This window comes from Orbicella franksi, chromosome 1, assembly GCF_964199315.1.
Source record: "Orbicella franksi chromosome 1, jaOrbFran1.1, whole genome shotgun sequence".
Taxonomy (NCBI): domain Eukaryota; kingdom Metazoa; phylum Cnidaria; class Anthozoa; order Scleractinia; family Merulinidae; genus Orbicella; species Orbicella franksi.
The window spans coordinates 35,284,393-35,307,131 of NC_138145.1; the positions used below are offsets into that span (position 1 = coordinate 35,284,393).

At 36.6% G+C, this 22,739-nt stretch overlaps 2 protein-coding genes across 7 annotated transcripts; both read left to right on the plus strand.

The window, feature by feature from the left end:
- Positions 1 to 2,933: 2,933 nt before the first annotated feature.
- Positions 2,934 to 6,495, plus strand: LOC145480516 (uncharacterized). 2 transcript variants are annotated; one of them, XM_081458760.1, is made up of 3 exons: positions 2,934 to 3,271; positions 3,637 to 4,041; positions 4,438 to 6,495. In XM_081458760.1, the coding sequence occupies exons 2-3, from the start codon at positions 3,837 to 3,839 to the stop codon at positions 4,677 to 4,679; spliced, it is 447 nt and encodes a 148-aa protein (XP_081314886.1). In that variant the 5' UTR covers positions 2,934 to 3,271; positions 3,637 to 3,836; the 3' UTR covers positions 4,680 to 6,495. The 2 variants fall into 2 exon arrangements, with proteins under 2 accessions (XP_081314886.1, XP_081314891.1); XM_081458765.1 differs by having other exon boundaries at positions 2,936 to 3,271; positions 3,637 to 3,948.
- A 432-nt stretch (positions 6,496 to 6,927) lies between these two features.
- LOC145480637 (uncharacterized) lies at positions 6,928 to 20,637 on the plus strand. 5 transcript variants are annotated; one of them, XM_081458934.1, is made up of 7 exons: positions 6,928 to 7,032; positions 7,145 to 7,216; positions 10,779 to 10,904; positions 13,314 to 13,360; positions 17,909 to 18,021; positions 19,043 to 19,068; positions 19,888 to 20,400. In XM_081458934.1, exons 5-7 carry the CDS (start codon positions 17,910 to 17,912, stop codon positions 20,077 to 20,079), a joined length of 330 nt encoding a protein of 109 aa, XP_081315060.1. In that variant the 5' UTR covers positions 6,928 to 7,032; positions 7,145 to 7,216; positions 10,779 to 10,904; positions 13,314 to 13,360; position 17,909; the 3' UTR covers positions 20,080 to 20,400. The 5 variants fall into 5 exon arrangements, 4 of the variants coding, with proteins under 4 accessions (XP_081315060.1, XP_081315069.1, XP_081315052.1 ...); XM_081458943.1 differs by lacking the exon at positions 10,779 to 10,904 and having other exon boundaries at positions 6,928 to 7,216; positions 19,888 to 20,004; positions 20,340 to 20,637; XM_081458926.1 differs by lacking the exon at positions 10,779 to 10,904.
- The last annotated feature ends 2,102 nt before the right edge of the window (positions 20,638 to 22,739 follow it).

The following is a 22,739-nucleotide window of genomic DNA, read 5'->3' on the forward strand; positions in this document are numbered from 1 at the left end:
TTTTTGTGATATCCAGAATATACTACTAATTGAGGTGAAGGTAAGGGTTATCGGCCTCAGCCTTCGGCTGCAGCTGATAACCCTACCTGAGACCTTGATTACTTTGGATATCACAAAAACTTAATCTAGTAATTGTTTTATCCTACATAAGGCCATCCCCTTTTTTTTTGTTTATTGTCGAATGTGTTTTCTGATTTTGGGTCGGTCAGTCAGAAAAGGAGAAAACAAAAACAAAAATAAAATTGGAAAAGGAGTCTGGAGCTAGGAGACTGGTACCTCGGCATAATATCCATGGAGCCTGGAAACAACAAGGTGTGCTTATAAAGTCAACATCGCGGCAATGGAGGAAGGAAAAATCGACATTGTTGTTTAAGGGACACAGTCAGCTTTGGGACCAGGCTGACCTGGACACTAGTTTTGTCACTTTGAAAAGAAGCTAAAAGAGTTCACATCAACCTGAAATCAAAGTTACGTATCAAATACATCTAGAAATTCGCTTCAATCTTTGCAGTGTTTTGCTTGATTTTCAATCGTTTACTGAAAAATCTGTTTTTGAGTGTACTTTTGCTCATCCTAGGATATTATTTTATCATGTTTGGTTAAAAACACTGGATTGCATATCTGTTATATGTAAATTAGCTATGAAATGGTATCTAATGAGCATGTGCGCCAGCTGACTGTGTCCCTTTAAAATCAAACAAGAACAGGGAAAAAACTAAAAATCTGTAAGGCAAAAAATTGCTTATGTTTCAGATTAAAGTGACAATTGTTTGATATAATGTGTCATTACTTTCTGCATAACTTTTTTTTTTGAAAACGTGAAAATCTGGGTTGGTCAGACGACGCTAAACAGAGAAAAAAAGGGGATGGCCTAATTGAATGAAAAAAAGAAATGGAAGGCATGTTTTTGCTTCACTAATAGCAAGCAACACAAAGTGCAGGAACTTGACATGATTACCCTTAGAAATCTGATGCACTGCGGTCATACATGCCATGATGACCGGTGATCTTGAGTGTCCTTGACATGACTGTTGTATAATCTGCAGCTAGATGACGTCACAGGTGCTGATTTAAAAAATTCACCGTACGCTTACGGCCAATCAGAAAAGAGATAGTGAGTTTGATGCATACTAAATGTAGGTATTGATTTCATGTACCTGTAATATCCACCATATTAGCCCAGTTTTAACATACTAAAATTCTGGAATGGTTATGAGGCCTGGCAGAATAAAACAAAAGAGTTCTGCATTGTAGTTGAAGAATTCAATACGCAGAAACTGAGCAGGGTAGCCTCTTAAATGGGTTGAAACTTGTAGAAGTCCTGGTACAACTTGGATTGGTTTGTTCATGTACATTAAAGATCCTGGACAAGAGTTATAAATTTTAAGCTCTTTACCTAAGCTGAAGAATTACCATGTGAGCGAAACTGCGTATAGTTTTTGAAGTGGTGAAATACTGAGTACGTTCTACCAAATAGAGGCCGCAGCCAGCAATGAGCCATGAAAATCTGGTCATAAATAGCAGGCTGACATGATGGCTGGCCTTTAACTGACTGGCCCTTTTAGTCAAGGAACTTAAACTTTACGTTTTGATACCAGTGCATACAACTTCAGTTTAGGTCGCAGCATTTCATCAGCGTCGACTACTTTACCCTGCATTCTTAAATCTATTTTACTTTTTGGATTCAAGAATTCATTGATCCTTGTATTGGCTAATGTTGAGGTAAGTTCTTTAAAGATGCCGCCAACAATTTCATCACTTGTACGTTCAAGGTTTGGTAACGTGGCAATAAGAGCCCTAAAGTCAGTCTCTAAACTTTCATTGTTTTTTACACAGTTCTGACACAGGTGCAGAAACTTTGATTGATACTTGCGCAAGTTGTTGTTGGTTGAGAATTGTCGGACTTCTCTGTCCACCGAACGCAAGAAAGGAATGAGTTCTTCTCTCGTGGATAAGCCGTAATTCGCCTTCCACATTCTTAACCTCTTCGTTAGAAATAACCTACAATGATAATTCCTCCATTTGCTGCTCATGTAGCGATTTTGTTTTGGACACAAGCTTACTCTTACCCATGTCGTACCATTAGTTTTTGCCTTTGGTGTTTTTCTCCGTTGACTGTCAGAACTTTTGCATTCACCCTCAGCTGTTTCTTCGTCACTATCCTCAGCTTCGCTTTCCGAAACACTTGATTCCAAAGAAGAATCAAGAAAAATAGAGGAACTTGTATCGAAACATTCCGAGGACGACGAGTTCAGTTTGTGCGCCATTTTGAATAACTAAACAGTAAAGCAAGAAGATTTTATTGGTTCAACTTGGGGGCAGGTAGGAGGCGTGATGTGACTGATGATGTCATATTTTCGCGCCAACAGTAATTCTAAAAATAGCTCAAGGTGTGAAAAGGTCGTAGCATCGGCGCCATTAGGACATGAAGTCTCCATGAGATATCCACTTCTCATAAGACACGTTATCGGGGAGTGTTTTGCCATCCGGTAGGCTCACAAAGTCAAGTTATTTTCGAAGCATTGAAATACGTTATGGCGGGCTACTATGGTTGCCGAAAAGTAGCATAATTTGACAAAAAAATATTTTCATTCGGTAAACGACACATTTTTATTCGCTAAAAATATTTTCATTCGATAAATGACATATTTTTATTCGCTAAAAATATTTTCATTCGACAAATGACATATTTTTATTCGCTAAAATAATTTTCATTCGATAAATGACATATTTTTATTCGCTAAAAATATTTTCATTCGATAAATGACATATTTTTATTCGCTAAAAATATTTTCATTCGATAAATGACATATTTTTATTCGTTAAAATATTTTTATTGGATAAATGACATATTCGTTAAAATATTTTCATTCGATAAATGACATTTTTATTCGCTAAAAATATTTTCATTTGATAAATGACATATTTTTATTCGTTAAAAATATTTTCATTCGATAAAAATATATTTGTTCGATAAAACCATTTCCATGCTCCTTTTTGCATTCGATAAAAACCATTTTTATTCGATGTGTTTTTCATTTGATAAAAATATGCTTTCGATAAAGTCACGTGACCCAAGGAGGCATGGCCACAAAGGATTACGGCACGGTTACAAAGCTTCCCGCCATCGGCCATTTTATGTTGTCAAAACGCAGAGGATGGATGGAAGCATGGCATTAAATCGCTCGATCATACGGAGTGAAGTGAGGCAGGCCATTAGTGAGTACTTTGCCACCAGAAATACTGGAAAATAGTCCTCAGGCTGCACCGAGTGAGTGCCAATGTAGTAATTTTCAAATTATACCTTAAATAAACAAATAAACAGTCACCCGTCACAAAAAGCCTTTGAGAAGAGTCCACTCTTAACAAACTAATGCTCAAGGAAAACGCTGATATCAATGCAAAAAACACTACACTGTGAACACGAGAGATTAGACGTGAAATCCTGGCACATGTACAGATCTAAACGCTACTAACCACAAAGGCAAGGCTTCCTCTCCTTTTATCCTGTAATAGACTTGAAGGCCTGATACATTTCTGTTGATTGTCACTCAAACACCTGAGGAAACCTGAGACGTTGGATAAATTAAAAAGCTAGTTGTTTTAACTTTAATTTAAAAAAACATTTATGTTTAGGTGCTTAGCAAAGATGACCTGGAGGAACTCACCGCCGATGACAGAGAGAAATTGGAAGAAAAGATTGTAAGCCATGGTCTCAGTGATGTGCCACTTACCAAGCTGAACAAGGACAGGGCAATCAAAGACATTATGACAACAGAGGTTATCATCACAAGGACCCTGGCAATGGACTCTTTTTTTAAAGGACTTCAGACTGTATGGAATTAGGAAGAATACTGCGGGAAAACTCAAGCATTTCTAAGGAAGTGTTTCCAACCAAAGATGACGTTGACATTGATGCAACTATGGTGAATGAACGCATGAGGACAGGTATTTATGGTCAACATGACACCAGGTCTGCAGAACAGAAGTTAGCATGTGAATGGTTCTACAAATTCATTGATGAACCATCTTCCCTGAAAGGTTAGATATTGCCAAGAGTTAGTGAAGTGCACTGCATGACAGCATACATGTAAAATGTGAAGCTTAATATTAGATGAACAAAGCAATTTTTATTCATAAAACAACATATTTCCAACAAATTTCCTTAATAAGAAATAAATAACACAGCTTACTATGCCCTTCTTCAATTTGCACATGTACAGCACTTGCTGCAGTGTATTTCATTTTCATTCCGTTTTTGGTCAAGTATTTTTGTCTTTTCCACAGGATTTAGATGGATAAACCAATGATTATATTTGTCTCTGTTTTAGTTATTTTCAGTGGTAAGTCTGCTGAAATCTTCCAATGTCCATAGCAACTGAATGTATGCTTTTATATCCCAGTAGGTGTTTATTGTGAAATATTATTTTATTTCAGATGAAAACACAGGCAAGTCTTTTGTGAAAACCCTGGTAAGGTTTATTTCTGGTAGTACCCAGTTGCACTCCCACGATCAGTTTGAAGTGACATACAACAGTGATCCTTCCAAGAAACTACTTGAAGCCAGCACCTGTTTTTCTACTATTTCTCTACCAGTAGCCCTCAGTTGCTATGAGGATTTCAAGCAATCTTGCCTAACAAGTCTCCTTTATGGTGGTGAAGGCTTTGGCAAATTTTAAGTGTCTAAAAATTTAACTAGAAATTTTTATTGACATCTTAAAAACCAAGGAAAATATTAACAAACTGTTTTGGTTTTGGTTATTTAAAAAATGGAAATTATGATTGAATAAGTTGTTATTGGTGTTCCATATTAATGTTGATAACCACTTGATAAAGCATGCCTGTTCTAAGTTCTATTATAATTAAACAAGATGCCCGTTGGGTTAGTTTATGCATGTAGTTGTATCAAAGTTGTAACATTGAATCAATATTCCCTGTCATTGGTAAGTTTGTGGGCAATTAAGACAACTAAAAATATAAAATTAATGAAAATAATACTTCTAGTTACAAAGTATGCTCAGTTGAAACTGTTTACATAGAAAACCTGTATTAAAAGCTCCTGTTTTCATTTGAACTGAAAACACTCATGTTCAGTGGACTTTCTCAAGGCAAAACTGTTTCTTTATTGTAATGTTAGTTACTATTAGTGTTGCCATTGACAGGTGATACTTGAAATAAACTGTTACACTTTCTGCTCCTTTTTTCATACCCAACATTGATATTTTTTGATGGGAAATATCATGTACATGCTGGCTGTGGCTGGTACAAGAGTTTTAATGTGAGGTATATTCAGTCTGGACACCATTGAAAGCTTACTGTATATATTGTTTTTCCCATCCCCCTTTCTGCTGCCAATGAGGCCTGTGGGAATTCATGAAAATGCATGAAAACAATGTTTATAGTAGATAAGTTGAGTCCCAACAACTGCCTTTTATTGTGGAAGAAAAAAAGCATAAACAAGGATTTCATTAAAATTAGCAAATGAATGCTTTCAGTCTAGTTTGAAAGGAAAACTACAGTAAAATTATCAACTTCGCTTAACATTGCTCAGAAACAGATGTAAATGTATGTGTTCTGTTTTAATTTTAGTCATGGTTTAATTTTTGTGTAACCAGTTCTAAGTATTATTTATTGCTTCAATCATGTTCATTTACATAACAATTTTCAAACAAGAAAAAATTGAATTCAGTTTGGTTAAAAAATTATGTCAATCAAAAATGAATTTATTTTAAACTTGAACAATTGTAGTTAGAATTGCTCCTTTTTATTTCAAGATTGCTTTTAGCACATAAAACGTGCCTTTTCCAAATTTTAGAGGCCTGCATTATACAGTTGAAGAACTTCAGCATGTTGCTGGTCTGTTATATGACTTACAGGTTGTCAAAGGAAAATTCAAAGTTACTCAAGCAACTCACGGTAAGCCTCAAGGGCACTCAAATATATGTCTATACCAAAGCTGCCAGATTCAGCCATTGGATTAATTAGCTGTCTGAATTCTTCAAACAATTCTTCTGGGAAAGGATTCTCGATCTCTTCAACTTCAACAGATCCATGTTCCTCCAAAGGAGATGGGCCCTCTGGGTCAGTACCATACCATTCCATCATATCTTGGGTAATTGCCTCATTCTGCATTTGTCGATTAGGCATGCCATTGAACCACAGCCTCTCAGGTGACCAGTTGCGTGGAGTGAGAACTCTGCACTGTGTTCGCATCTATCCACTTTGAAGCTCTGTAATCGTGCCGTAATGCTTTGTGGCCATGCCTCCTTGGGTCATGTGACTTTATCGAAAGTACATTTTTATCAAATGAAAAAAGCATCAAATAAAAATAGTTTTTATCGAATGCAAAAAGGAGCATGGGAACGGTTTTATCGAACAAATATATTTTTATCGAATGAAAATATTTTTAACGAATAAAAATATGTAATTTATCAAATGAAAATATTTTTAGCGAATAAAAATTGTCATTCATCAAATGAAAATATTTTAACGAATAAAAATATGTCATTTATCGAATGAAAATATTTTAACGAATAAAAATATGTCATTTATCGAATGAAAATATTTTAACAAATAAAAATATGTCATTTATCGAATGAAAATATTTTTAGCGAATAAAAATATGTCATTTATCGAATGAAAATATTTTTAGCGAATAAAAATATGTCATTTATCGAATGAAAATATTTTTTGCGAATAAAAATATGTCATTTATCGAATCAAAATATTCTTAGCAAATAAAAATATGTCATTTATCGAATCAAAATATTTTTAGCGAATAAAAATATGTCATTTATCTAATCAAAATATTTTTAGCGAATAAAAATATGTCATTTACCGAATGAAAATATTTTTAGCGAATAAAAATATGTCATTTACCAAATGAAAATATTTTTTTGTCAAATTATACTACTTTTCGGCAACCATATCGCGAGGCTAGCGCACGAGATGTGTGAACTCTCCCAGCATTCTTTGCAAGGACAGTTCGTCCATGTTGTGGGACCGCGAAAGTTGAACGTGAGCGGAGGAAAGGTTAATTGTTTTCTTATTTTCAGTGTATTTAGCGCCTTTCTTTTCGCTGCTTTCATGATTTGTTTGGAGAGAGGATTGCCTGCTTTTCTTAGTGTACTTCTTGTATATTTAGGTGAAGAATGTTGCCGTTTTACCACAAAGAGCTGGAAAGTTTTGCTGGCGTGCGATTTGACTGGAGGTGTAGGTAAGCTTTTATCACTGGTGCTGATGCTTATGCTTGTGCTTGTGCTTATGCTCTAGTGAAAACCAGCCTTTAGAGAAAACAAATATACTTGATTTTTAAGAAAGAGTTGGCTGTGGCAATATGCATTTAATACCCTTTGTCCCAGCTAGATTCCCTTGCTTCGTCCTGTATGAAACATCAAGATGTGGCTGCGCCCCCCTCCCTTCCCCCCACTGTATCTTCAGTGTTTCAACGAGTGTTGTCCCCCCCCCCCCCCTCACCATATCTTCAGTATTGCCATGAATATGGGTAGCAGGCAAGATCAAATAAATAGAAATTCTACTGATATCCATCTTGGTAGGTGAATAGTTTTATCTCGGATGAATTATTTGTATTTGTTTAATCATAACAAAAGATGTCTTAAAGTTACTTTAAGTGCTGTCCTTTTGTGTAAACTACTATATGTTTTAGAAGGCAATCTTTTTGAAATGCTTTTATTTGCTATGCCCATTGTATGAGACCATGTGGAGGAGGTCTAAACTTTCCAAATGTTAGGATAACTGTTAAAGCACTATGATTAACTAGGTAGTTTAGATACATGTAGGTAGGTTACCAAGTGAGCCCATTGATGCGTTGAAAGCAATTCCCAAATATTATGCTTACTTCGATAGATATTGAGGATTACTGTTTCTCTTGAAATACAACTAGGTGATATTTCGAATAATATTTCCCTCTTTCACTTGGAACTTCTAGTAAGAGTACTTTAATTTGTGAATTATGAGACCATCATACTTGGATGACTGCTTCAAAGAGGACTTGACTATACAGAATACAAGAAAGATATCACTATTGAAGGAAAATCTTTGTATTAGAAAACCTGGAGCAAGTGCAGGGTATATTTTGTACAAGATCTCCTTAAGAATACTGGCAAATATATACATATCTTGGTAGATGTTTTAGTGTGTAGTATCACTGTATATTTTTACAAGTTGTGCCATATTTTGACGAGCCCTATGGGCTCGTCAAAATACAAACAACGAGTAAAAATATAAAGCGATACTACATACCAAAACATCTAATAAGAGATTTATTATCCAATTGCTGTAGTCAATAAATTTATCAATGAAAGAGGGAGAGTGTGACAGTTTTGCGTGCACGCACTGGTTCTCGCACAGGTTTTTTTCTAGTTGGGAGAAAAATACATTCTTGTATTGGGTGGAGTCATGAAGTGAAGCGACATCAGTAATAACTGCCGACCACAATTCCTGATCTTACTGCCGACCACAGTTCCTTGCGTTTTGCATGAAAGGTGGTTGATTTCCTCTATATTGTTAGTAATTTTTTTACAGATTAGATCTGCTGTCTCATTTGTTTGCTTCAGGCTCACTCACTGTGGCAGCAGTTAAAGGGCTTAAACTGTGGGTTCACTGTTGTTGATGATCAGTACATTGGAAATTATCAAGTGTATTTTCCACATAATCAATGTATTAATCAATGCAGGGAATTTTGAAAGAGAGGCCTGTGGCAACCATGAAAAGACAAATAAGAACTTGTTTACATTAAACCTCTTTCAGAAATCCTCCCCAAACATGTCACCATTAAGTTCTGAAAGTACTGTAACAACTATCATTTTAGATGTACCAGCATTTCCCTGCTATCATTGCGATTGGCTAAGCTTGTTGCATCTCTTATCTTCATTGTTTCTCATAACAAGTGAAATTACATTAATTTGAGGTTCCTAATCTTGCTGATTACTTTGACATTCAGAGCGCTGCTACTTTCAGATTGACTGATAATTACATTTAAAGTTCATGATTATTTTTGTAAAGTTTAGGAAACATAATTTAAAACTTGCACGTAACTGTATTATTCCTATTCCCCTGGTATCGGAATTCTGAATAGTGCACAGCTTGTTTTCAACATCTATAGACTTGACACTGAATAGTACACAGCTTGTTTTTTATATCTGTAGTCTTGACACTGAATAGCACACAGCTTGTTTTCAACATCTATAGTCTTGACACTGAGTAGCACACAGCTTGTTTTTTTTTTTTTTTTTTTTTAAATGAAGCACTTTATTAATACACCTAAAACACACGTACATTACACTTACATGCACTGTTGAAGTTTTACAAGGTTCAATAACTTTTCTCATACATGAAAGAAAAAGAAAACGTGACAGCTAAGTAACTACACAGAACAAGAAAAAAATATACAAATACAAAAAAAAAGGGGGGGGTCTATGCATTATCTTTAAGTATTACAATTTTTAACGCTACATTATTGATATTAATTGAGAGCATTTTTGGATTTACTACGTTAACCTTGTATTGTAATAACTCTGTTAATTAATCAACTTAATACCCCATAAGTGGTGTTTTTTAGATAAGTGATTTTACGTTTAAGCACATTTTTCTAGTTTCCATTGAACAATCAGTTTATTTACAAGTTCATCTAGAGACAATTCTTTCTGAAGATATTTAGAAGCATAGATATATTGTTTGACCAGGATGATGAGCAAATCTAGCTTGCGTTTTAAAGGGTCTGACAGCACATCAGTCACGTGATATGTGTCATGAAAAGCAATTTGTTCTTTTGAAAGTATTATCTCAGTACTTTGAGAATGATTGAACCATGATATAATTTGTGAATAAAGCTTTACAGGCTCCTTGCAATCAATAAACGTATGTTCTATTGAATCCGCGTTAAAGCAATATATACATTTATTGTCCTCGGCTAAATGATATAGTTTAAGTTCTTTCTTCGTTACAATTGTTCTATGTAAGAAACGAAAACAAAATTGGCGAAGTTTATTGTCCTTAGTGAGGCGATATATATCTTGAAAGCATCCAATCCAGTCACCAAGTTTCTCAGGAAATTTACTCTGCCACTTTTTTACACCACTCGGGACAATAGGGGTATGATTATTAAACAATTGGTAATAATTTTTGCAGCGTGCTTCAGCCAGATTTATTAGAGTTTGATTTGAAAGAATGGATGGGGAGGTCGAAGAAAGATCAGCTGCAGGTATAAAAGTTTGAGTTGCTCTCCTTTTCACCTCAGATGGAATGGCTGAAATTAGCTGAAAGTAATGCATATAATTTGTGGTGATGTTAAACTTGTTGCTGAACTCTTCATATGATAGAAACTTTCCCTTAGAATTTAGCACATCCTTTATCATCACAATTCCGCGTTCAAACCACGATTTCCAAAATAGAGTTGTATTATCTATAATTATTGAATTGTTATTCCAAAGAATGAGTTCGCCATTTGGAAAGATGTTAGCTGTATTTTTGAGATCTTGAAAATATTGAAGAAGTTCTCGATAAAAGAGTGGCAGATCTGTTTTCAAAAATTTTACATTATAATTACACTTAAGGAGAAATAATAAACCACCATAATTTCGAAAATAGTAATTAGGGATTACCTTCCATTTATCGTCGGACTCGCCTAGTAATCTACCAATCCAAGCCAAGCATAATGATTTAATGACCATGTAAAAATTAACAAAATTAATTCCTCCTTCTGCTACTGGTTGATACATAACCATTCTTTTTATTTTGTCTTTCCTGTTTTTCCATAGAAAGGCGAACAGATTCTCTTGAACTGTGTTAATAACCGATCCTGGAACAGTCAGCATAGATGCTGCATACACTAGCTGTGATATACCTAAAGCTTTCACCAGTGAAGACTTGCCATATATTGTGAGGTCTCTTGAAAGCCATAAATTTAATTTTGTTTTCATTTTGTTGATCTTATCATAAAAATTTTTCTCAGTACATTTACTTTTGTTGTAGGATAAATGGACGCCAAGAACTTTAATGGGTTCTTTAGTTGTTTTAAAGTCAAGTACTTTCAAATTACTATCTTTCATAGAGCCGATCCACATAACTTTAGTTTTCTTCTTATTTAATTTCAATCCAGAAATAATTCCAAAACAATCCAAGATCTGTAAATAGGGTTTGAGAGATTCAACATTTTTCGTTATTATAGTGGTGTCATCAGCAAATTGTTAGATTTTGATCACCTGGTCATCTGGGAGGTCAACGCCTCTGCAGCTTGGTTCTTGGCGTATCTTTATTGCTAGCAGTTCCACTGCAAGGATAAATAAGAGAGGACTTAGTGGGCAACCTTGACGAACTCCTCTTGATATATTGAAATAGTTGGTCAAAAATCCACCATTTATAACTGCGCTTTGTACACCATTATAAAAGATTGATATCCATCTTTTGACATTTGGGCCAAAATTGAAAACATTGAAGGCTTTAGCAATAAGATCCCATTCAAGGCTATCAAAAGCCTTCTCGAAGTCTATAATAAGGAGAAGTCCCGAGGTCTTTTTAGCATTTAGATATTCCATTATATCGCTTGAAAGTCTTATGTTCTGGCCTATATACCTTCCCTTAACAAATCCGGTTTGATCTGAATTAACTAATTTTGGTAGGTATTTTTCTATTCTTTTTGCCAAAGCTTCAGTCAAAATTTTATAATCAATATTTAGCAGTGATATTGGACGCCAGTTGGAAAGTTCGGACAGATCCCCATCAGCTTTTGGTATTAACGTTATTATTCCCCTCCTTTGAGAAATAGATAAAGACCCACCTTGAAAAGCTGCATTATAAGAATTTAGCAGATCTCGCCAAATGAGATCATAAAAAGACTCATAAAATTCTTTAGTGAATCCATCCTCACCGGGAGTTTTGTTGTCCGAGAAAGAGCTCACCGCCTCTTTTGACATCTATAGACTTGACACTGAATAGCACACAGCTTGTTTTCAACATCTATAGTCTTGACACTGAATAGTACACAACTTGTTTTTTGGCATCTATAGACTTGACACTGAGTAGTACACAGCTTGTTTTCAACATCTATAGTCTTTACACTGAATAGCACACAGCTTGTTTTCAACATCTATAGTCTTTACACTGAATAGCACACAGCTTGTTTTCAACATCTATAGAGTTGACGCTGAATAGGACATGTAGCTTGTGTTTGACATCTATAGACTTGACACTGAATAGCACACAGGTTGTTTTTGACATCTATAGACTTCACACTGAATAGTACACAGCTTGTTTATTTCAACATCTATAGTCTTAACACTGAATAGCACACAGCTTGTTTTCAACATCTATAGTCTTGACACTGCATAGCGCACAGGTTGTTTTTGGCATTTATAGTCTTGACACTTGATAGTGCACATAACTGGTTAATTAAACCAAAAAATAAAATATTGCCTTAGTTTGTAATAACAGTCATCTAAAGCAAATAATTATATGGGGTTAATAGGGTTTAGCTTGTGTTATCTGTTGTTTTCATTGTTCCTCATAACAAGTCAAATTACATTAAATTGTGAGATCACTAAATGTAGTTTTTGAATGGTTATTACTTTTGGGATGTCGCTAATTTCAGCATTTGTAAATAGCCATGAAATTTAGGCACCTCTTTCACAGGGGGATATTACCTTAGGTTGATACATGCAAATTTATTTTGTATAGGTTAGTGACTACATGTATTATGTACATGTTTAGTAAATCTAGCTTGTAACCCAAATTATTCTTAATCCCTTGGTTGTTGCCATTTTGTCATGGTACCTGACCTACCTGTGGCAAAGAAATAATTATCTTCACATACAACCCTGGGGGTGTGGGGTGAGGTCCAAAATGCAATCGCACCATTTGTTAAGCACGCACATAATAAAGAACTAATGTTTGTTTTCTTTGTTTGTTCTGATGAAGCTGCCTTTTGCTTCAACCCTGACCATCTGATTCCATGCTTAGATTGTCTCCAGCACTGTCAATTTCATTAGCATTTTGGCAGTTTTGGAGGTGAATTGTTGAAATAGCTCACCACGCTCGTAGCGGTTGGCAGCCATGTTGTTCTGCCATGTTATTCTTGGCACAGTGATTTGATTACCCCCGGTTAGGCGGGTTACCCCACTCCGCAGCTTTCACATGGAGAAAACTCACACCACCGAAGCGGGTTACCCAGACCAGTTGTCTGGGTAACCCGCCTTGCTGGGGTACCCCACCTAACATGTGAATGCAATCAAGAAAAAAAAAGAGAGAGTTTGTAGAGAATATAGTATCTAAATTTTTGTATTTCTTCTTTTGAACAGCTGAAGTCAAAATACCTCAGGACAAGACATAAGCTTAAAAGGACCAGGTAAACACTAATGTCCTTATGCAATGATCAAATCAAAACTTAACCTGGTTCCTTCAGGGCAGTCCCCCATAGGGCATCCTTACAGGGTGCCCCAAGTCATCAAAAATAGGATCATCAAATTCTAGGACAGGAAAAAAATGAACATGTACCACTTTTTTTCTTTTTTTTTGGAAATGATGCACTTTTATTATAGGTTGCCACATGTCAGTTTCCAAAAATAGTCAGTGAAATTTTCAATTCTCAAAATCAGGGAAAATTCAGGGAATAAATGGAGAAAATGGGAAGGTTCCACAAGGTATACCTTGAAAAAACAACAACAACAACAACAACAACAGCAACAAAAACAACAACAGCAGCTAGACCAAACTACTAACTCCATTCAAATTTAAACCCACAGTACAACACACCTTCAACAACTGACCACCAAACTAACTAAGAACAGACACTGCTCAACTTATGTACCAACAACTATTCTCACCTTACAAACAGTAGTCACTAACTAAAGGTACATGTATTTCTTGACCTCAACGGAATTCACATGATGTTGTTCAACCAGCCGCAACACAGACTTGACCAAAAATGAACTAATTGAATCAGGCCATAACTGATCAGTCACTGATTACTACCTTTGCTTCATAATGGCTTGACTCAGCTAACGACATTACAGCAAATTGATCAAACATTTTAAGGTGGCTCAAAACAGTTTCCAGCACTTAGATTTTGATGGGTCATTATGCCACTCTTTATCCCTTGATGCTACAATCATGGTATCAAAAAACTGCCTAATCATTGGTGAACACGTTGTTATCATTTTCCTGACACAATAAGTTACTATAGCAACAGTTTGACTTGCTAAAAACACCCTTAGTTACAGCTTAAGGGGTTTACAATTCAGAAACGGTACGGTGAAATGTTTCTTATCGTATCAAAAATTGATAAGCATGACAAGACGTAATGTGTGGCAAAGTTTAAAAAAATTCCATAGATAGCGTTCAGAGCCACCTTAAACTGACTTCAGACTTGTCTGAATTCACCGCACACTAGCCGGCAAGTGGAGATTTTTTTGTCGGCCGACAAAAAATCGGCTAGTGTGAGGCGGCCTTAAGAGAGGACACAACGCAGTCTTACCACAGTATCACAGTAGAGTTCCCTTTGAGAAGTGGAAAATACGAATCGCGCAGATTCGGGTGTTTCCCGGAATTCCAAGAAAGCATCTGATCATAGTATATCCGCCCGCTTATTATGCAACAGCGAGGTTCTACTGCGGCTACTTTGTGCCTTGAGGGACTAGGCTCACAACGGCATTTTCCCGCCAAAATCAAACGATGAAGATTTCGCGGTGAAGCAATGTCGTGTGTAGCCTCTACTTGTCTTTGCAAAAAAATGTATTCGTTCAAGCTCGTTCAAGGAAACCAAGAACTCTATTCTACTTTCATACTACATGGGCTTGATTATTGACGATGTTTTCCTCCTCTCTCAGAACTTAAATTTTCCTTTTAGAGCCGCCTGTGACTCCAACTACTAAGCAAATTAACAGATGTAAGCTCGATTTCGGCTCGGGCAAGGTGTTCGTACAACATGATAAGAACAAACATACAGAACTTTTGGTTTAATGAAATTCATTTTGAGTAGCAGTAGACGATTATAATTCAGCTTTTTACATGCGTAACTTTGTTGTCTGCAGTCATTAGGCCCGGTACTAATATGACTGTCGTTCGCGGTAGATGTTTAAATCGTCCAATTTTCTGCACAAATAACAAAGTAACAATTAGTCTATCTTAGAGCGGACTTTTAAAATGAGAAGGAAATAACACACTAATACTCGCGTGTTGAAGAGTACGTGAAACCAGGCACTTTCCCTTAGAAGACAGCAAGGCTACGGCGGGAAAGCCGTACGGGGACGCGCGTAATGGCATGCCATTGGATGCAATCTTTACTATCTGCCGTCGTACTTTAGGGTAGCCGCACCACATCTTAAAGTCCCTAATGCCATTCCACTTACCGCCAAAGACATGCCTGATAGGTCGAAGAGAACGAAATACTCCTGGAAAGGCCAAACAAAATAAAACTCTTCAGATTTCATTTTTCCTTATCCCCAGTACCTCTCTCCTGAGGCAGGGTAACGTCACACGCAAGCTTGCAAATTGTCCACTTTGATGCGCCTTCGACACGCGAGTTATTAATCAGAGAAAGTTCAGCGACGTTTTACTGGGGCTAAATCAAGCTGTATGCAAACGACTGAATTCCACTGTTATCGGCACGTTATGTGTTAATTGTACAAAACCTTCCAAAAAGACGGATTATTTTGGTTCTTACGGTAATTCCAGTATGTATATAAACATTTTTTTGGTAGTGGGGGGGGGGAGGGGGAGGGGGTGCCTCCGTTATGGGCTGGTGTAAAAGGTGGTAGCGGAAACGGAAGTAAACAGTTTCTTTGTCAACTAACTATAAAGGTGTATTCTCGATTCATTGCAGTCTATTCGCAGATAACGTGTCGGGCGGAGCATGTAGCATATGCTAAGGCAGGTCACTAATAGACTTCTACCAAAAGCATTTCTAGCAAGTGTTTGAATTTTGGTACCTTCCGGCCTTAACTACTAGGCAACATAATTATTGGAGGAGAGTAAGAGCAAGCCTGAACCAAGGAACAGCAATGTAAATGCTGTCTATTTTTATTCAGCGCAAATATTCGAATCAATCGCATGGAGTTTGTTTACGTAGAAGAGCAAGCGATTGCAAAGGTTGCCTAATATTCGTGTTTCCAGCAGTTTACAATAATGTAGGTATAAAATATACTTTTACAAATTAGCTTTTTAAGCCTAAACACTGCCAGCAAATGTGAAAATATTTAGGATGAAACGTGAAGGCAAACGTAAATATTTTAGCTCTATTAAACTTGTGAGTCGACGGAAACTGGCGCCGTCGCTGAATGAATCCACAATTTAAATCATAGTTTATAGAGGGGACCTCTGTTTGCTAACCAGAAAACCACAGGAAAATACTGTCATGGATTTTGTCATTATGGTATGTCTGTCCGTAAAACCTCGGTTGTTGATAAAAAAAAATGTTGATTTTAGCAATGGAGAGTAGTTGAAAGCCGGGTTGAAAGTCAGCTAATGAAACCATTCAAGACATTAAAGTGAAGGCGTCGAACGCACCCTCATAATCTTTGATTAGTACTTTAATTTATTTTTTATTCTCGCTACTCATCACGATACATGTTTGTTGACGTAAGTTCTGAGAATTTAGTATTAAATCAAGGCAATATCTCTAACTTGACGAATTTCTTTATTCTGATCACTTGTCTGCTCCACAGTGCATTGATATTGTAGGGGGAAATTAGACTCTGATCACTTACTGAGGAGCTAAGAGTTCTTATTTTGCTCTAAAATTAAAATAAAGTCAACTTTTGGCCCACTCACAAAAGTCCATACGTACACTACGAAGTCAGGCGTAAAAAAAAAAAAAAAAAAAATAATAATAATAATAATAATAATAATAATAATAATAATGACGATGATGATGATGATGACGATGATGAAAATAATAATTTATCTCAAGCTCTTTTCGTTTTTAATATCAAAATTGTAAATTATTTTGAATTTTTGTTATCAAGAAATAGAAAACATGTACCGTGTTTCTATCAAGTTTTAGTATAAATCTACTAGCGTTCTATCACGAATGCCGTTCTCTGATTGGCTACGCTACTCACCATCTATTCGGTGATATATAACGACACTTCTTGGCATTTTCGAGGTGTCTTTGAAGAGGATTTAGATAAAGTTTTTTACGACTAGTAGATCTCTACCAAAACGATTAGATTATTCGCCCTATCGTGCTAAAATCTTGAGCTCATAATCTAACTGTTTAATAGAAACACGAGTGGAAGTTTGGGAGAAGGAGAAATGCCGTGGGAAGACAAGCCGCAGGCGAGTGTTTCCACAGCTTTTTCGCGTTCTCCCAACCTTTCACGAATGTTTCTATTAATTAAACAATTAAATTGTGAGCTCGAGATTTCTATCGTCGAGTCAACTATCACGCATAGAAATCTTGAGCTCATAATCTAATTGTTTAATAGAAACACGAGTGGAAGTTTGGGAGAACGAGAAATGCTGTGGAAACACGAGCCGCAGGGGAGTGTTTCCACAGCTTTCCCGAGTTCTCCCAAACTTTCACGAGTGTTTCTATTAAATAAATAGATTGTGAGCTCGAGATTTCTATCGTCGAGTCAACTATCACGCATAGAAATCGAGAGCGAATAATCTAATTGTTTTAGTATAAATCTACTAGTCGTTCAAAACTTTCATCTAAATGCCATCGTTACGTTTCGTCGACAGTTCGTGCTAGTTCTGTGTTTCCATCGAGTTATAGAAATACGATTTTAACCAATCAGCGGTGGGGGGACGAATTGAGTTATGATGATGTATCAATGCAAGCATGATAATTAAGGTTTTCATCTCAATATTCTCCTTTTTGTTTTACTCTTCTTTATTTGCTGTCATTGACCAGTGACAATATTTCATAAGTTGCTATTTTGTATCTCTGTAGCATGTTACCGGACACCTTGTTAACATGTCACATGTACGCTCAATCCATTTCTTTGTACCGGCAACTGCTGACCAAGGTTATAATGGATGAAGGGCGCGACTCACGAGTTGCAGGTAACAGGTCACTGTCGATATATTAGCTTGGTAGTGAGGCCTAGAGGACACAAACAAAATAAGTGAATAAACATGTCATTCATTTTCCTTTGTTTGTGTTCTCTAGGCCTCACTTCCAAGCTGAATTTTAATATTATCGAAAACAGTCTATTATTTGAATGCTCTGTGTGCATGTGCAATGTCAAAGCCTCCTGCTCAGACCTTTGACTTTTTTCTTATTATCGAGGAAATAATTGGTTCTCACTCCGTTTAAATAAAGCGAACCCTTTATTCAGTTGTTTAATATAGGACCAGAATCTCTTAGGGTTTTCTTCAATAGCTTCCCCTAAATAATCAGAGATATATGCATTTCTTGCATTTTTCTTTCTACGGCAGGAAGTGTTCACAGTGAATAAGACAATGTCGTGATCACTAATACCAGGGACGACGCTGATATTTTCAATGATATTGGAATTATTTGAGAAAATTAGATCTAGGATGTTTTGTGAATTCCTGTCCCTTCTAGTTGGTTCTTTGACATGTTGACTCAGATCGTGATCATCAATTATTTCTAACAGTCTGTCAGAGGCAGGAGAGTGACTTGAATATTCAGTATCCCAGATGATATCAGGAGCACTGAAATCACCAGAAACAATGATGTTATTTTTATGCACGCTTGACCCAAGTTTTAACAGTGATGCATCTAGTTCATCAAGGCTTGTGACGCTGGAGGAATTTGGTCGGTAATATGATCCAAATAGCAGTGATTTTGTTTTCTTGTCTGCTAGCTGACATTGGGTCCAAATAATTTCGCAGTCGGTGTCCAGGTCCGAACGATGTGTTACTATAATATCGTTTTTCACTGCCTGGAAAACGCCTCCGCCGTGGCAATCATCAGGACGATCTTTTCTGAAAATTTTGTAGCTCTTTGGAAATATTTCGTTACTTTCGATGTTCGAACTTAACCAGGATTCAGTACCAAAGATGATATCAGGTTTATATTGGTCTACTACACCAGCGATGTCTGCTATTTTGTTTTTAGCGCTCCGACAGTTCATTGTCATGCAGGTTAGTTTCCTTCTATTGTTCTTTGGCACGACCTTTCATGTTCTTCTATCTTTGATTGAAGAGCGCTTGTTCTTAAAAGATCGTGCATTGAGAAGTGAAAAAGCCACAGTTTTGCTTTGTTTTGTGGTGATTTGCCCTGCTCTGTGATTTGACTCAACTAGACCCATTCCCCTAGACATTTTTTGGGCCAAAAGAGCGCAACTTTGAGAGTTTGTAATATCGTCACTTTCCGCCTTAAAAGTCTCCAATTTTAAAATCGTGTATTTCAAACGATATAATTTATAATATTGAAAATTAAATGCCGCTTCATGTAAAACTTTACAAGAGTTGCATTGAGCACTACCATACTTTTAATTTTGACAGCGCTGCTGGGACGAGAAGAACAAACGAAAGTTAAATTAAAGATGTAGTCAATTTATTTTGTAACTTATTCAATTTCTTTTGTTATAAAGTGCTGTTGCCCTGCTGTTAAATAGTATTTCACTCTGAACGTTCTCTTTCATGGAACCCCTACAGATACTGATTTTTTTTTTACAGATATTTTGTTTTCTACAGATATTAATGCTTTTCTTTATTTTAAACATTATACAATACTAAAATGTTGTCCTTATTAACAATAGGCCACGTTCGATATATCAATATTCTAGCATAGCTCTGAGGCGTTCTATATTTGGTTTTCTTTTCTTTGTATCCAAGTCTCTTTTGGGAATTGAGAGACAAAAGAAACTTAAAAATTTACAATTACCCGAAAGCCTCGGAGCCATATTAAAATATTGATACATTGAACGTGGCATATTGGTGGTTTGTTGTTTTGTTTAGAGGGACGGGTCACACATCAGGAGATTCTTCAGGGAGGTTTACATGGACAGTGTTTTCCCAATATTAAGTTCCGCTGAACTGCCACCGTACATCTGGGGTAACGACGAAAGAGAAAAGGTGAGGACATTGTCTTCTCAGTTTCAAACTATTGATGTATTTATTTCCTTCTTGGTTGCTTTAAATGTCAGTTAACTCTTTAATGTTGCCCAAAACTCCAATTTCTGTCGCATGAAGGGAATAGGAGGATCTCAAATTCTCCTGTTGGAAAAAAGTAGTATTATATATCAGATAACTGGATGGTATTGAGTGTAATTTGAATTGGATCGGAAAAGCTTACTAGCAAAGTTGTTTTCGCTGAAAATTTTTGAATCAGACCGTATGGCAAGCCTGTTTACCTTGCCATATTGAATCATACAGAAGAACCATTTATTATTTTTATTTTCTTTTTTTAGGAACGGCTTCTTTGAATTCTTAACCACTGGTACAAACGAACTGCTCTAGAAAGTTTACTCTCTTCTGATAGACTTAACAAACCTTTCAATGTAGACCGCTTCACTTTTGACTTATCAAAACTTGCGGGAACTTGACACTTGAGAACACACGGTTACTTGGCGTACTACAGCAAACTTTATCACAAGACTGTCCGCGCAGGCAATTTGTGAAGCACTATCTCGACTTGACATTGGAACAAGTATAAAGGAGGCGATTGAAATCCGGTGCCAGGCCCTAACCCTCAATCGAGACCGTGTTCCTGTACCGATTTTTTTTTTTTTACGTGACCTCCGCCATTGTAGACCTGGTGACAAGCAACACTCAATGTTCACTTGAGAAAGGCGACGTGACGGTTCCAAAGCTTGAAGCATTTCAAAGATTTAAACCTGTCATAACCAGGTCCAGTTGGAAAATGCGAGCCTAATGCATTCCATCGTGCGTTTCGTCGTGAATTAAAGTTCCTACACCCTCTGCATTTTGTGTTGGGTGTGGCGAGACTTCTTAATTGCCTCCTCTGGTCCGTTAGTTCTGTGCATTCCTCCCTACATTTTGAACCCCTGTTGAAGCGCGTTTTCTGGTGTGTTACGCTCTGTGCACATTTTGTGTTCCTGCGCGCATTTCCTCAGTGTGTTTTCTGGGTTTTTGTCATATATGCAAGACAAAATTACAAGATTTACTAACAGACGCGCACTCCTGAAAATCATGCATTCCTTCCAAGCATGCATTTACTAATCTGCTCTTTGCGTGAGCAGATCATATTAATAATGGAATACTTTAAGATTGAACTTTGGATTCTTCGCCAGTGCGAAAAGAAATAGCGACCACAGTATGTAATAATAAAAGCAATAATATACTTTATTTACCCTAAGTCTACACATAACAGTTCCGTTAGAAATCAGTGGCCCTCAAGCAAACAACTAAAGTGAAATATGAAACGGCTTAAGAACATTACAATACACAACAAAGAAAAGCAAAACTTGATCGAAATTAAATACAAACGTATCATCGTGACTGCATTGCAATCAAAATGACCCCGTCCGCAAACTATTGCTCACTGGAAAACAGTCCTAAGAAAATACGCGCGCTCATTGGTTAAAAATCGTCTTTCTATTAAATAATTAGATTATGAGCTTCAGATTTCTATCGCGTGATAGTTGACGAAGGCACAGTCCGAGTCAACTATCACGCGATAGAAAGCGAGAGCGAATAATCTAAATGTTTTAGTATAAATCTACTAGCCGTTCAAAACTTAATCTAAATCCTCTTCGCAGACATTTCGAAAACGCGGAGAATCGGCCGTCGTTTTGTTAACAAGGGAACACTGCTACGCTACTCACTATCTATCACAGAATAGAGTAGTAGTGAGTAGCGTAGCCAATCAGAGAACGGCATTCGTGAACGGCATTCGTGATAGAAAGCTGGCGCATTAGCACATATCCCCCTCACCCCAGGACTTCTCATGCTCAAGATATCAAAACCCCGGCCTTTCTCAGACTTTGAATACCTTTCCGGAAACGAAACACCATTTCTTTCTGAGAAATAGCTTCTTGTTGTTCTTTAATTTTGGCTTTCACCAAAGGTCAAATCAGGGAAGCTCAGGACAGTGAAAAGTACTTTCACCCAAGCGAAACTAAAACCTCCCTGATTTGTGTGCAACTTGGCCTTGTGGGACTCGATAGCTAGTTCACTTCTTCGAGGACTCGAGGGGATCATAGAAAAAAAGGGCGCGTCCTACACTCCGTGAGTTCATTCTATATCTCTCCCTTGTCTTCCCTCACGTGATCCACGTGAATACAGCAAATGCCTTATGTGTTTTTTTATTTTTTATTTATTTTTTCATTTGCAACTAAGAAAGAATAAAACTCCACAAAATAATACGATGGAGAGCCCCAAATTTATAGTCTTTATAAATAATACTTCTTTTTATTTTCATTTGCAATATGTAACAAATAAAAAACCACTCGGTTTCTGTAGCCCTTTGAAAAACTCACACATTTTAGATTACTTTTCGCCACCATTTTACTATTTAAGAAATAAAAAAACGTGTACCGTGTTTCTATCAAGTTATAGAAACAAGAGTGGAAGTTTGGGAGAACGAAAAATGCGGTGGGAACATGAGCCGCAGGCGAGCGTTTCCACAGCTTTTTCGAGTTCTCCCAAACTTTTACGAGCGTTTCTATTATTCGATAGTAACACGGTGAACATGTTTTCTATTTCTTTTAGAAAACACCGCGACGAAAAAAAAGGAAAACAGCTTGTTAACGTTGATTATCAAAATATAAATTCTCTTTGCTCGCGCCTTCATTATGTCAACAGCTCGGGCTAGGTCTGTTTCAATCGAGTTTTAGTATAAATCTACC